This window comes from Hermetia illucens, chromosome 3 (assembly GCF_905115235.1).
Source record: "Hermetia illucens chromosome 3, iHerIll2.2.curated.20191125, whole genome shotgun sequence".
Taxonomy (NCBI): Eukaryota; Metazoa; Arthropoda; class Insecta; order Diptera; family Stratiomyidae; genus Hermetia; species Hermetia illucens.
In genome coordinates this window covers 90030182-90044855 of record NC_051851.1, presented here as the reverse complement: position 1 = coordinate 90044855, position 14674 = coordinate 90030182, and the positions used below count along the sequence as shown (strand labels likewise).

Sequence of the window (14674 nt, the reverse complement as noted above, 5' to 3'; positions counted from 1 at the left end):
GGAGCGCCTGGATACCAAGTGCGAGCCTCGGTCTGCAGAGCGATACCCAAAGGAAATAAATACAGTGTCAAGGGTGCTAACCAGAAAAACGAAGAAGAAAGCCGAAGATGATAGCGGGGTAACACTAAGATCTGAAGAAAGGGGATTTCATATGAGGTTCCACCGTGGCACCGATGGCTTTTGTAATCACGTTCAAGTTCAAAAGCATGAGGTCTGCATACAGTGTAAGAACCTTGGTGAAGTGACATGAAGAGGAAGAATCTGAGCTGTCTTGAAAGAACATTTCAAGTTGGAGGAGTTTGGAGAAGAGTTTATTTTAAGTATTTGGAAAACCGATGAAGGTACAATATCTGTGAAGGCAGTGTAGAAGTTCAGAGAGGTACTTCATATTTAGATAGAGGCGGGATAAGAGAAATGGCAAATACAGGGAGTTTAGAGTGGAGTGCCATAGAAGGAAATGTGGCGGGTCCATTATCTATCTATATATATATATTTTTTTTCAATTCACGTAAGGGATGTAAACATCCTTCGGAAAAGGGGGGAGGCGTCTGTTTCAGTTGTAAATTTGACCTCTGTACTTGCACGGGGTATATCCTGCCACGCTAACGCGGACTTCAACTACAACGATTAGCGTCTTTTTTATCTATGAACGGAACCACGAGACGGAAATCAGCGTCCCTGAAATCGAGAAAGACTCCAGGCTGTTCCGTACGAGCTTTGGATGAGCAAACTTTCATAAGGGTGTGGCTGTACCAACCTTGGCAGACGCTTCCAGGAAAATAGCTCTTCATGTGATACAATGCATCGCAAAAGTCATGCCTAAGAAGTAGAAGACCCAACCACTGGTGGAATAGTGAACTCGTCAGCATTCGATTAGCTTGCCACCGAGCCAAGAAGAGAGTCAGAGAGATCTTCTTGACACTATGGGAAAAGTGGGTATATTTTTCGGCGTTATTGGAATCCAAGATGGGCTTTTCACGGAAATTCACGGAAAGGATAATACCAGCAGATATGGCCTGGAGGTGACAATTTTACCAACTGAAATCTAATACGAAAATCGCAAGCGAAAATTGGTATTTCGGTCTCTCGTGCTGCTGTTATCCGGATAGCTCAGTGGTTAGAGGACTAGGCTGTCATTACAGAAGGTCGCGGTTCAAATCTCACTGGTGGCAGTAGAGTTTGCAACGCGATTTGACGCCGGATACCGGTCGACTCAGCTGTGAATGAGTACCTGAGTCAAATCAGGCTAATAATCTCTGGCGAGCGCAATGCTGACCACATTGCCTCCTAGTGTACCGTTACGGTCTTGAATGAAGTGCTGTAACACACTTCAAGACCCTGATCCAGTATGGATTGTTGCGCCGGCGATTGTTATTATTGCTGCTGCTGTCGAAAGCCATTTAACGGAAAGAAGAGTCTGGTATGGAACCAATAACGCCAGTATTACGTCGTCTCTACGGGTGTCGCAGAGAGCTCCCTTCTGGGCCTAATATTGCGGAATATCACCAATAATCATGCACTTAATCTTCCTGTTCTGGTCGAAGCCACAGTGGTGAAGTAGACCAAAGACATTGCACTGGCTGTAATAGGAAAGCAAGGGGTTCTTGTCGCCAAACGCCGTAAGAGAAATTACGCCTGCATTAAAATGGAAAATCACACCATCACTTCTACGTGTCTTGTAGGCTGCTTATATTCAATGCGGTAAACTATTTCCAATCTTGAAACAAAGGCACACTATTCAATTTAGATGTAAATTTGCCCCTAAAAAATAATAATAATTCATCTTACCGTGAATATATTCGATACATCTCGTAAATTGAATATATAATGGAATTTCACAGCGGTTGGTAAGAAAGTAGAGCAAACTTTCTGGTGCAACGCAATGGCTGTATTTATCAGCGGTTCGCAAATAGCTGAAATCTTGGTATCAAATTTATTGTGCGGGAATGCAAGATGTTGGGATAAAATTGAACTCAACACGTGGTAGAATGCCTCGGTGCTTGGGGCGCTGTGGAAGAAAAAAAGTTTTCCAACTCAACAAAAGTACAGAAAAGTCTATGTAGTATTAGCGACCAGTTGGAGAATAAAAACCTACTTTAGCGCAAAAGCACAAAAGTGTCGTTGAAGTCTTGGGTTTATAGTAAATGATCCAGCTGTTGGGTTCATGCAGGACACAAACTGACACTTGTGTATGTCCTTTAAGCTCAATTTTATTCGGTCATACCAGTGGTGGTAGTCCATGAACTGACGAATCAGTGTGTGTGGTTGTACCGTTCCATAGGTATCCACCTCTGGCATGTTCATATCATCAATGAAGTAAATCATTGTCTTGTTTCCCGGAGGTCCATAGTTCCTTCCCGCTTTCTTTTCCAGAGGCTTCTCCAAAATTTTTTGCAGCATATCGGAATTTGTGTAGAAATTGAATGGTACGTTAGTTACCGCCCATTTATCTGAAAGGGAATTTAGTTTTGCTGCCATGACTACAGTCTTTCCAGACCCCGGAGGGCCAATAAACATCACGGGATGATTGTTTTCGGTTAGTATGTCCGCGAAATATAGAAGACGGGTTGTTTCCGAAGTATGCACCAGAGTGGATTGAAGCGGAATGTCTGGGTCTAACTCAAATGTAGGAACTAAATTGGTCCACGGAAGGAATTTCTTGGTTTCTTGATCGACATAGAAATTGAAAACATTTCCTCCAGCTGGGAATTTTATAGTTTTGAATTCGTTCAGCCACCACTTGTTGAATTCATTTCGCCAATCAATAATTTGATCCTGTGAATGAAAAAAAATTGTTTGGCAAATATAAGCGCTATTGTTGGGACATAAATTATGGAAGTGACTTTGGAGAAAGATAGGGCAAACCATACCTGAAACAACGTCGAGCCAAATCCCCAAATTATGGCAAAAACGAAGTAAATCTCATACCACTCTTTCGGGCAGTCTGGTGGCACATTGGTAGGCGTAAGCAGGCAATCCAAGAGGTAACATGTCATTTGAAGCATCGCAATCTCAGAAATTGGTGTAATTTTTTTCATCTTAAATCTAAACACTTCTAATAGAGAGGGAACATATTTTTCAAATAGAACGTTTAAAGTTGATTTTTCAGATTCGATTTCTCTAGTGTTGATCCATGATGCAACAGCAGGATTCCAGCCCAAATCCTGCGGATTAATATACAATATTCCGGCTCTCGACACTGTAGCAGGAGTTGCGGTTTTCAGGTTGGCGATTTCGAACAATAGACGCATCTCCTTCGTTAAAGCGATCCGTTCATTGGAAGCTAGCGTCAGTACTTTGTTGTCATCCATTACAGTATTCAAGCTTTCAATCCACATGGGATCAATGTCCCCATCTAAAACAATCCACTTGGGGCCGTTCCCACTCATGTTGGCCTGGTCTCTCATAATCACCGAAAACAGCCCATCTTTCCATTCACGTGTTGCAGGATTCACAATACCAAAGAGTTCATCATTTGTAACAGCTTTCGGGTTTAGATCATTGTACACTGGTCGCCTTTTCTGGTTGGCATAAGTCTTGTGCAACGTTTTCCATACTTCTGACTTGCCTGTTCCTGCGTATCCAATAATGAACACTGAGTGGCGAACTGCGAAAAGTTCTTCCAACTGGACCACTTTAAGGATAAAACCATCTTCCGGTTGCAGCTTCAAATCCACTGCCGACTTCTTGATCACAGCTTCAAAATCCATATTGCGTTTTCGCGGAACATCCAGGGCCGGAAAGAGATCACCAATTAGCCCCATGAAAACTCCAACGTCATCTGTGACTATTTTTGGTATGTTGAAATCGCGAAGGGCACGCATTAGAACTTGGTCTTCAGGACGTTGCCTGTCATCGCGCTGTAACGTTCAAATATCAAAATGGAAAATAGTTATTTCGGAACGTGAAATTACGAACCCTTAAAGAACCTGCAACAACCAACACTGATTTGATCGCTCTGAGACCCCAGTCGTAATGGTCTTGTTTTGATAGTAATTCCTTGCAGAGAGTATAGAGTGTAATAAACTTCCTTGCCAGAAGTCTTGCTTCTTGAAATCCTTCGGCAACAAGCATTATTTCGCAAATGAGGGCGAAGTCAGGGACGACCTATGAATAATGGAGTACACAAAATTAAAAAGTTAGGAAATTAGTATAGTTCTCAAAATGCAAGTTCATAGAGGGGGGCTAATGATTTGCGATTTTATATAAGCAAACACAAATATTTCGGTATTGCCGCATATACATTAATTTCAAACGCCGTAGCCTTAGTGGAAAAGACGAAGGAACGGAAAACATTCTGATCAGATTTTCACTTCTCTTGCCAACCACACACCATTCGCATATTCGGTTTGATCTACTCTTTTATAATTTAGAACGCTTACCCTCTCTTCTTCTGTCATTTAGAATATTTATCTAAATTAACGATAGGATCGCATTGTTCCAAAAGTTTTTCCAACACTATTCTATATAGTTGATATTAAATAGTAAACTATATTGAATGATTTATTTCTCTTTAAATTATTGTGGACGATTCCCCCATTTTTTCAGCCTGGATTAATGCGGTCCTCTCTTAGGGGGTCTAAAAAATCATTTTTTTTTGGTTCGCTTATTTCCAGTCTTGATGTTATCAAAAATACGCCTAGTCACTTCTAGCCTTCTTGAGGGGCTCAGCCGCACATGGACGCTCCGGATGAATTTAACCATCGGTTGTTGACAAACCACCCAGAACTCCCCAGAAGGCCCTGGTAGTGCAGATTGCTATACACCAAAGTTTCTCCAGTCACGATGTACACCTTAATTATCACACGATTTTCCAAAAGATACGCTTTTAATACTTTGTGTAGAGGATAGTATCACGTATAATATTTTAGTTTGTAAAAATCCTATTATTAGTATCAAAGTTTCAACAGTTCAAACTTACAGCATCTTAATCCATAGAAATAAGATGCTGACGCTATAATTAGCGAACTTAATTGACATGCAAATGAAATTCTAAAGAAGAGGCTATATTTCCCTATTCCTTTTTAAGGTTTTGTGTAAACACAAAACCTTATTAAAATCGGTTTACCGTCTGTCTGTCTGTCCGTCACAAATAGTCATAAATAGTCCTACATTTAATCAAGGAGTCATTTCAGTTTTGACCATCGTTGTGATAACAGTGAATAGAAAGGAAAAAAGGATGGAAAAGAGCCAAGAACGTATACTTTTTCCGTATGAGTTTAAACTCGGTCATAAAGCAGCGGAGGCGACCAAGAACATTAACAGTCTATCTGGAGCTGATATGGTAAGCGGACGAACCACACAGCGGTGGTTCGAAAAATTCCGGTCAGGCGACGTAAACTTTCAAAGTGAGCCACGTGGACATTCAGGACCATCGATTGACAACGACGGGCTGAGTTGCCTAGTCGAATCCGACACTCGTCAGTCTGTGAGAGACATTGTAGAGAAACTAGGCGTATACTATTCGACGGTTTCCCGGCACTTGCAACAATTTGGAAAGGTGAGAAAGCTCGAGAAATGCGTCCCGATGCCTTACGGAGCAAAACATGGCACATCGAATGGAAATTTGCAGTTCTTTACTCTCCCGCAACAGAAGCGATCCCTTTTTGCACAGAATAGTTGCATACGATGAAAAGTAGATAAAAAATATGCTATATAGTAAAAAAATCTTGATTTACGGTTTCGTGCAGGGCTGAGGTAACTCATCAGACGCTGCCTCACCTCTGCCCTGGGAGCAGCGGTGGTAATCGCTCCATTTTTATATAATCGCCAACACGACATGAATGCAAATTATATTGAAGCGAAATCCATCCTGAGCTCAAACCTAGACCAGTCCGAAGTGATTTTTTTGTTGAGGATGGTGGGAGTCCGCATCCACTTAATGACGGACCGGACCACTTGGACAGCAACTTACTTTCTCTCTTGTGGTCCACGGACTCTTCATTTTGGGTTAAATTGATTAGAACATGGCCAAAATTGATCTGAATATGGAAGTCGATGGCAAATGACCAAAAGACCTAACGATACAACGGTGGCTTGACACTCTAGATGGTGCTTTGAAAATCTCGCATCTTGATCAGGCCTTTTATAAAACAAAATGGCGCAACCAGTCACGACGAGTCGACCCAGAGCTGTACATTTCGTAACTTGCTTTAACACAAGAGACTGAGCAAGCCTTTCGAAATCAGGAAGCTTCATTCTATAAACAAGTTGGGAAACCGGAAGCTGGGTGCTTCATGTATGAAAGGTTTTGTTTGTTTCTTGTGTGAGTATATTTGGGTGTAGAACTATCCCATTTGTACGTAGCCCGTTAAGAATATGCGTTTAGCATATCAGATTTAGTACTTCGGGTTGTAAATTTACACGGTAAAGACAACTTTGAGCTACTGTACTGTAACTTTGTTAATAATAGTATGATTTTGATCAAACTCAGAGATAATATGCTTCATATTATATTTTACACTACTACCAACTTTCATAACTCTGAGATAAACTTAAGGCCGGTTTTACTCAATTTTCCCAAAAATATGGTGATATACTATTATTAACTTAATTTGAACAGATATCGATATGAAGAGTAGTTTGAAGCCTGGGCACCATATAAGGGCAGCTTCACGATTTTTTTCAGATTTTTCGGTTGGGTAGTTTCTGCGAATGGGTCCGTTAAAGAAACCATCACTTTGCACCCCCCCCCCCACTCCTCGCCTTTTTAACAAATCTCAAAACTAAGACCGGCTTTGAAAAGTACTAATCGAGACCTTTCATTTGATACCCCACATATTTGGTGAAAAAAAATTTTACACCCCCCTTTTACATGTATGGGGACCACCCTAAATCTCAACGTAGGAGGATATCACTGACTGCATGTCCGGGGGTCCACAGTTCCTTCCCACCAAATTTCGTGTCAATCGGTATAGCCGTTTCTGAGAAAAGTGTCTGTGACAGATAGACAGACAGACATTGAACCGATTTTAATAAGGTTTTGTTTTGCAAACGGAACCTTAAAAAGTTAGAAAGATGGTAACTTGGAGGTAAGTCATCCGAGAGTGTAACGTGATCTGCGCTATTGCTAAAAAATATCCAGAGGCTATGATCCGGCTTCAGTTTATGGCGGCAATTCCTGCAGTAACCGGGTCCGCAGTAGAATAGACAATAATAAAGCTCCGAGCTGTGAAATCTAGACCGAACCTATTTACTGGGGTTTTCGAAACGTGCATATCTAAAGTGATAGTTCCTGCATTATACAACACGCAGCAACTAGCACTGCTGCCGAGGGGTGGCAAATCTTCACACGCACCGTCTTTCTTTCTATAGATTCACATGTCTTCCAGACAATATGCGGACAATTTTCGAACGGGTAATCTATAATAGATTTCTCCTAATTATAGATAGCCAAGTATGTGTACCGATATGAAGGTAGTATGGGTTCCGTAAAAACAAATGTAATCAAATCGTATACTGGCTTAGCAGTAACTAATTCACAAAAATACCAGTATCACCAAACATTGGAGAGTGTGACTCTCGACATGATAAATTCAGCCTTTCGGAAGCTCTTCCCTGGTAACGATTAGCAGTCCGATCTATCTACAACTGCAAGAACCAAATCTGTGGTATGAAACCGGTGATGGGCCGCCCAAGAGTACGTTGTCTCTGCAGATATCTCATGAGACCCTGCACTGGGCGCGATTGCTGTGGACAATGATATAGTTAATCTACTGGTTTCAGGGGGAGTCGCGGTGGTGGGTTACGCGAACGATGTATACGATCTAGTTGTAGTCGCAAACCACATACAAGTTAGTGAGTTACACTCATGCAGATGGAAGTGGTCTTCAATACCAAGCACTGTATGCAAAAATGCGCTCGCATAAGAATTCGTCGGCCATCAGATACAGGGTGCGGCAGCATAACTTCCTTTTTTAAAATGCGCGCCACTCAGTTAGTTAATGTCATAGCGGAGCGCTAGTGGTCTCGTTCAAGAGGGGATACTGTAAAGTTTTGTCCCGACCACAGTAGATCTACTATAGGCAGTACCCTTACAAAAATGACCCCACTTGCAAATGTGCTTGCAGAAGCTTATCTGTACACATCAGAGACGCTAAACAAGGAAAATGCATAATCTTCGTCAAATCCTATTGGTAAGAGAGAGATCGGTGAGCTTTTGCTATTCTGGTACTACGGCGTGCTCACGCATATAGCAAAAAGCTGTTTCACGTATTCACTTATACATAAGCAAAAGCTTGCCAATCTCACCAATACATTGGCAAGTCCGGGCGGTATGTCAAACACAGCTGATCGGGTTTTCGGTACATCTCGCTCATGCTCAAGGGCAAAACAATTTGAAATCGTGTGTACTCGCACTGATTTCCCCCCTTGAGGGGCAAGGGGGAGTGAGGTAGCTGTCTAGTATCTAACTGTGGTCCCGACACGGTTCAGTCGCCATCATGCTTTGGAATAGTGAGGAGCGTGCCTTTGCCGTTGAGGTTTACTTTTCAAGCGGATGTTCGGTTATTGCAACACAGCGTGCATTTCGGAATCGCAAATCAATTGTTACATGGGTCACTACATTCAGACAAACTGCAAGTGGAAGGAAGAACTGGAGTCCCTTGGCCCGTTAGATCACCTGAGAACATTGAAGCAGTGAGAGCGTCAATGTTGCTAACAAGAGTCATGACAAACGCCAGAAATCAGTTTACGCAATGTATGGAGAATTGGGAACGTCACCTAACAGATCTGATCTTCAAAACAATGTAAATAAAAACTTTAGACATGTACCTACATTATAAAAAATAAATAAATATTTTCCGACGCATGCAATAGTTTTTATTGAGCTTTGAAAAAAGGAAGTTGTGCTGCCGCACCCAGTACATAGGAAAGGTGATAGGTATGTAAATAATACACGCAGTATGCTTATGACAAATCATCCACCAAGGTTGACGCAGTATAGCCGGATCTTGCTCTATGCAACCCCAGCAACCCGGCAATAACATTTGAAATTTAATGCATAGATAAACTGAGCGCGGTCTATAGAAAGTTAGCCCGAAACAAATTTATTGGAGAACACGTTCACAACTTTTTAATTAACTTTATCAAAAGAACTGGAAATAATCCAAACCTCAATATTAGATACTCCTTGTCTGATAGATTAGGGCACAGTGAATAGTTGTGATGTGTACATAGAACAATTACACAAATTTAAAGTAAGTGATCGGATAGGTCATATAGTAGCTAAATACAAGCCAGTGTTAGCGTATTCAATGTGTTTAATGTCAGCAAAGCAAATCAAGCAAAGTATTGAATTTTCGTTTTTCATGGAAATTGTGCGGTTATGTTTGCTTTAGATTTTAATCAGAACTTACCATTGCACAAGGGCGATATAATGCTTTCAGATTTTCAGGTAGTTCCGTTCGCCCAGCATAGCCTGGGTTCATCGTGATAAATACGCCGACAGTTGGAGTCAGTTTAATAATTTCACCCAGGAAATTGAAAGTTTCTTTTTTGCCCTAGAAAGTGGTTACAGGATGAGAACGGTCAAGTACATACTCCATCGCTTACCTTAATGGCATCTTGTATTGTCTTGACTTGTACTGCAACTACGGATAGTACTTCAACCGAAATCCTATTAAATTCATCGAAGCAACCCCAGGCACCAGTTTGCGCTAATCCTTTATGGATGTTACCGCAAGATTTGTAGTCCATTTGTTCAGAACAATTGAAGACGTAGACCATTATGCCAAGTGCACGACCTAAATCTTTCGTGGTTTCCGTTTTACCTGTTCCAGCCGGCCCCGCAGGTGCACCACCCATTACTAGATGTAACGACTGTTGTGAATATGAGAGAAACAATGCATGTAGTCGTACGTTCTGTGTCTAATTGTAGTAATAGTACTTTATGTAGTCTTTGCCATTGTAGCGTTGTTGGTGATGCTTGTGTGAAATAGATGCAAATAAGCATTAGAGAGATACGCAAATGGTAGGGTTAAGCTGTGCAGAGTGATGTCCTAATGAAATCTCCAAACAATGGTTATATCCCAGAGTTTAGACATATAATTATTTCGTAGAACAGTAAAATGTTGCTGAGTAAAGGAGAGCTTCTTTAAGTAGGTTTGACTCAAGGGCAATTCAGCCCATTGGCTTCTATTAGGATAGCAAAAGAAATATTTGCTCTTCTTACAAGGACCCTCAAATTAAGGAATAATCATTGGGAATACTCTTTCCCGGTAAGTTCTATGGGTGGAATATTATAGTTGAAATTTTACCTGCGTCAAAGTAATATAACAACGATCGGTTAGCGGCGTGATAACTAGTCTGGGAGTGTTCCCCAAATATTCGTAATCATACAAAAACTCCGCATCGCAAATATTCGCAAAGCAATTGTCAGCCTTTACATCCCAGCGATGCCTTAACTGGCTTTGCCATTGGAAAGAACTTGCTTGTTCCACCCTTTGAGCTATCATTTTGGCAACAACATCCCTGCTGTGCACATCAATAGTGCAGATGGTCATAATTTTTTGCCGATCTCCAGGGGTTAAGTCACCCAGAAGAAGCAGAATTAGCGCATTTAATTGGTTGATTTGTTTTTTCTGATAATCTTTCAAAGCGTTCTCATAACCCATATCGAGCTTGGCAAAGGCAGCGTTAGTTTCGGTTGTCCACCATATTTGGGTCGTGCATAATGCGGGCTGGGCAGGCCATTCAAATACCCAGATGTGCCGCTGCTTTTCTTCATAGGCAATTACAGCGTTACGGAAGTGCCGACGCAGTGTTTCCCTCATTTTATCGGTGACGCGATTCAGCCACACTTCCACCTTCCCAGTGCAATCGCAATTCTCCAAGAATGGAACAAACTCGTCGTGTTCTTTGGAAATCATACCTAGAATATATCATTAAATTTAAAACTAAGGATTTCTAACAATTACCGTAAGAGGGGCCATTTACCTTTCGCCAATTTAGTACCGGGGACCATAGAAAGTTTTGCCAAGGAGTCGTAAAGTTTCGTCAAATGTCGTGCCACAAGCTCTGGATTGTTTCCGTTGGACAAAATGTCTAGCAAATCCGCGGAAGACACGAAGTAGAATCTCGGGTATTCCAAGCGCTTTGAGTCTAGGTAATCGTTCAAAGCTTTTTCGCATAATATCAGTTGATTTCCCAAAAATTCTAACTTCTCAATAAGACCGTGTTTATTTGTAGATCGGATAACATTCCGGTCCGCCATCATTTGCGACAGAAGAGCGCGAAATTCTCGATCAATCATATCAAATCGCTTAGAGTCTTCGGGTAACTGGCTACGAATGTCACCGGATCCAATAAATATGCTTTCTAAGTACATCCACTTTCTCTGGACTTCAAACCATAACTGAATGACTTGATCTGCATTTGACAGTTTGGTTTGCCAGTCGGTGACTTCTTCAAGAAAGTGTGCAATGTACTTTGAAGAAAGTAGGTTTTGAAGTTGCACTTGGTGATCTTCAAGCACTTCAATCATCTCCTCAGAAGCCTTCAAGAGTTTCAAATGAGTTCTTTCGTGAGTGTCTATATCAAACTCCATTCCGGTCCATGTAGCTTTAAGATCTTTAATGACTTTTTCCATCCCCTCCTCCTTAACAGACTTGTCGACTATATTTTTAACTTCCTCTTCAAAGTTATGTAGTTGCAAATCAAGTAAGTCTTTCAATGTTGTAGAGTCATCCATATGAAAGACAACATGAGTAGTCTGCATCAGCTCTTGCCAATGTCTGTCCCGTATTGCGGGGTTTTGGAGCTCTGTCACTGCCCTTAAAGACGTCAGTAAATTTTTGAGTTCATTCTCAGCAAAAATATATGGGTCCCAACTGCGCACATCTTTATCCAATGTTCTTAAATCTTTTCCGAATCTTTTGCACTCTGCATCCATACTGTCAATATCAATTCGCTTCCACGGCGTCTTCTTCCAGTCGTCAATAGTTGTTTCAATAGCGATGACTAGATCCCAGAGATTCTTCACCATCTTTAATTCTTTTCGACATCTAATCAGTTTGCCTTGGTCGGGTCCTTGAAGTTCGAATAGCGCTGATGAGTCATTCAAATGACTATATTGCTCCTCCAGTGCCAGGAGATCGCTGTTGACCTGGTCACAAATTTCGTAGACATCTTCACATGGAGCATTGAAGAACTGCGGTGAAAGTAAGGTAAATAAATCCATGTTCAGTAAAAAATAAATTTAAAAAAGTGTAGCGATGATGGCTCTTTAGAAGTTTTATTTAGTAGAAGAAAGCATGGCCAATTGGACGTTGAGTTGAGTAATGTTTCAGGGGTGCTTGGAGATTCGGCAACAATTCAACAATTAACTGGGTAATACACGCTCGTCTAATACTTATGATCCTCCTATGTTATCCTTGGACAATACAAAGCAGTAGGCGCGAGAAGGTCCATGGCGAGTTCTTTGCACAAATGCCTGAAATCGTTTGACATTATAATATAGTCTTGTACCCCGAACCTAAACCTCGGGCCAATTCAGCAAAACAACGACGTTTACGGTACGGGAAAATATCTACAAGTTTGGAATCTGTAACATATATTCCTTGTTTAGAACTGGCGCTATTACACACTCATAGAAGAGGTCGGAAGTTATAGGTCCTGGCGCTTGAGGAAAGGCCAGAATACGTCGTGAAGATAGCGAGTGGTGGTTTCAACGCGAAAATTGGAATGGAATTGGGGGGTGTCATAGTCTCCATGAAATAACTAACGAAAACTGAATCTGGCGAAGTACCCAATATTCCGAAAAGTTACTTAATGCATCCTAACCTACCCACTTCTAAACAGCAGTGTGCATAAACGTACCTTTCCACCACCTATACTCAAAGATCATCATCATTCTCAACGGCGCAACAACGGGTATCCGGTCTAGGCCTGCCTTAATAAGGAACTCCAGACATCACGGTTTTGCGCCGAGGTCCACCAACTCGATATCCCTAAAACCTGTCTGGCGTCCTGACCTACACCATCGCTCCATCTCAAACAGGATCTCATCTTCTTTTTCTACCATAGATATTACCCTTATAGACTTTCCAGGCTGGATCATCGATAAACTTAAAATGCTCAGAAACACTAAAACATCAGGTAAAAATGGAGTACCTGCGTAGCTACTAAAATTTGGTTTGACGGTACCCCGGCCCGGCCCCCGCATTGGCCCATTGACGAAAGAGTGCCATTTGCCGTATTTATAAACAAATCGGAAACCGGAAGCTCGGCGCTTTAGGTATAAAAGATTTTCTTGATCTTTTAAGTAGAATTTACAAAATATAATAATACACCATATTTACTTTATTTGAGTAGATATCGTAACGGAGTGTATTCCACGTCCGTAGACCACCATAAGTTTTTCAGATTTTTGTGTCGAGTTGTTTTTGAGAACGGGTCCCAGAAGTATTATAATTGACCCTTTCGGACCCCTGCACTCCTCCCCTTTGCAATGTCTAAAGTAATGCTTGCTTCGGAAAGTGTTAATCGCGATCTTTCGTTTGATATCCTACATGGCTAGATTTGCTGAGAAAAAAATGTGCACTCTTCTTTTGGGTGTTTGAGGAAACTCCTTGGGATCAAATTACAGCAATGAAATTCACCGCATCCGTGCAGTTCACAAAATATCGGGTTAATCGGTATGAAAGTTTCTGAGAAAAGTCTCCTTCGGACACAGTCCCCCCCCCCCCCGTGACATGTAACAAAATTTCACGAGTCCTTACGCCGATGCTTGGACCCGTACCGGAACCTGAAAAACGACCAACCAACGGGATATAGCGCGAACCTATCGGCATATAAACTCGGAAGCTAAGGCTTGAAAGCAAAACTGCAAAAAAAATAACGGCTCGTCCGCACACGTGGAGCCGTGAAATTCCGCACCCGAGTGCCCCGATCGATAGGGAAGATCCACGAAGGACCGCATTCTTAATCGATACTTCTCCTGCTTCAGATGTGCAAGGTTCCGCGGACGTTGAAGATTCCTACCATCTTCAGACCGTTACATTGGACGATGCTTCTACTTATAGTGAATTTTGCGGGGTTCGAGTGAAAAAGGGAAAATTCATTGTCATACATTATACTACAATTTCATGTAGTTCATTCTTCAATTTAAAGGAATAATAAAAAACAATAAAAAGACAAAATCATATAAACTCCGATGTAGCCGGTCACAATCGCGGTCATGGAAGGAGGAGGGATAAATAGCTTCTTTATCAATGTCATATAGATATAAATTCCAAGCCCAAAAAAGGGGATAGGTAGCAATTTAGGGTCCGGTACGGATAACCAGCGGGAGTCGTCGTTGACACCACGGTGCCGAAAGTGCTAATCCTGGGACAGTTCGGCTTCTAGGGGCTACGATGAGCAGGATCATGCTTGCCGTAACTGTTTCGCCATAATCTGCAACTTCGAGAATTCAATGAAGTTGCACCTCGGCTGTGTGCTGATATGTCGCTCCTGCAACCGCAATCACTTGTGTATTGGGGTGCAGTTGCGGCTGGAATGTAGGCGGAACTCAAGGCAGGACAATGTAAATGACCTACTCAACTCAGTTCTGGCAATTCCAGCAGATGGGTGAAGAATAAAGCGCAGAGGGTTTACAGGGACTATGCCATCCCCAGTGAGACACCCCTAGTTGAAATTCTGGACACACTAAAGCATAATTTTTCTGCCGTATGCA

General features: G+C 41.8%; 1 protein-coding gene across 1 annotated transcript in view; it reads right to left on the bottom strand.

The window, feature by feature from the left end:
• The window catches only part of LOC119652057 (dynein beta chain, ciliary-like), a 62880-nt gene that overhangs the window by 20775 nt on the left and 27431 nt on the right, over positions 1-14674 (bottom strand). The window contains exons 17-24 of the mRNA XM_038055994.1: positions 10936-12148; positions 10257-10870; positions 9553-9819; positions 9357-9500; positions 3919-4107; positions 2871-3860; positions 2096-2775; positions 1789-2008 (exon numbers count right to left, since the gene is read on the bottom strand). Of these exons, the coding sequence (XP_037911922.1) occupies positions 1789-2008; positions 2096-2775; positions 2871-3860; positions 3919-4107; positions 9357-9500; positions 9553-9819; positions 10257-10870; positions 10936-12148 (4317 nt within the window). The remainder of the gene's footprint in view (positions 1-1788; positions 2009-2095; positions 2776-2870; positions 3861-3918; positions 4108-9356; positions 9501-9552; positions 9820-10256; positions 10871-10935; positions 12149-14674) is intronic.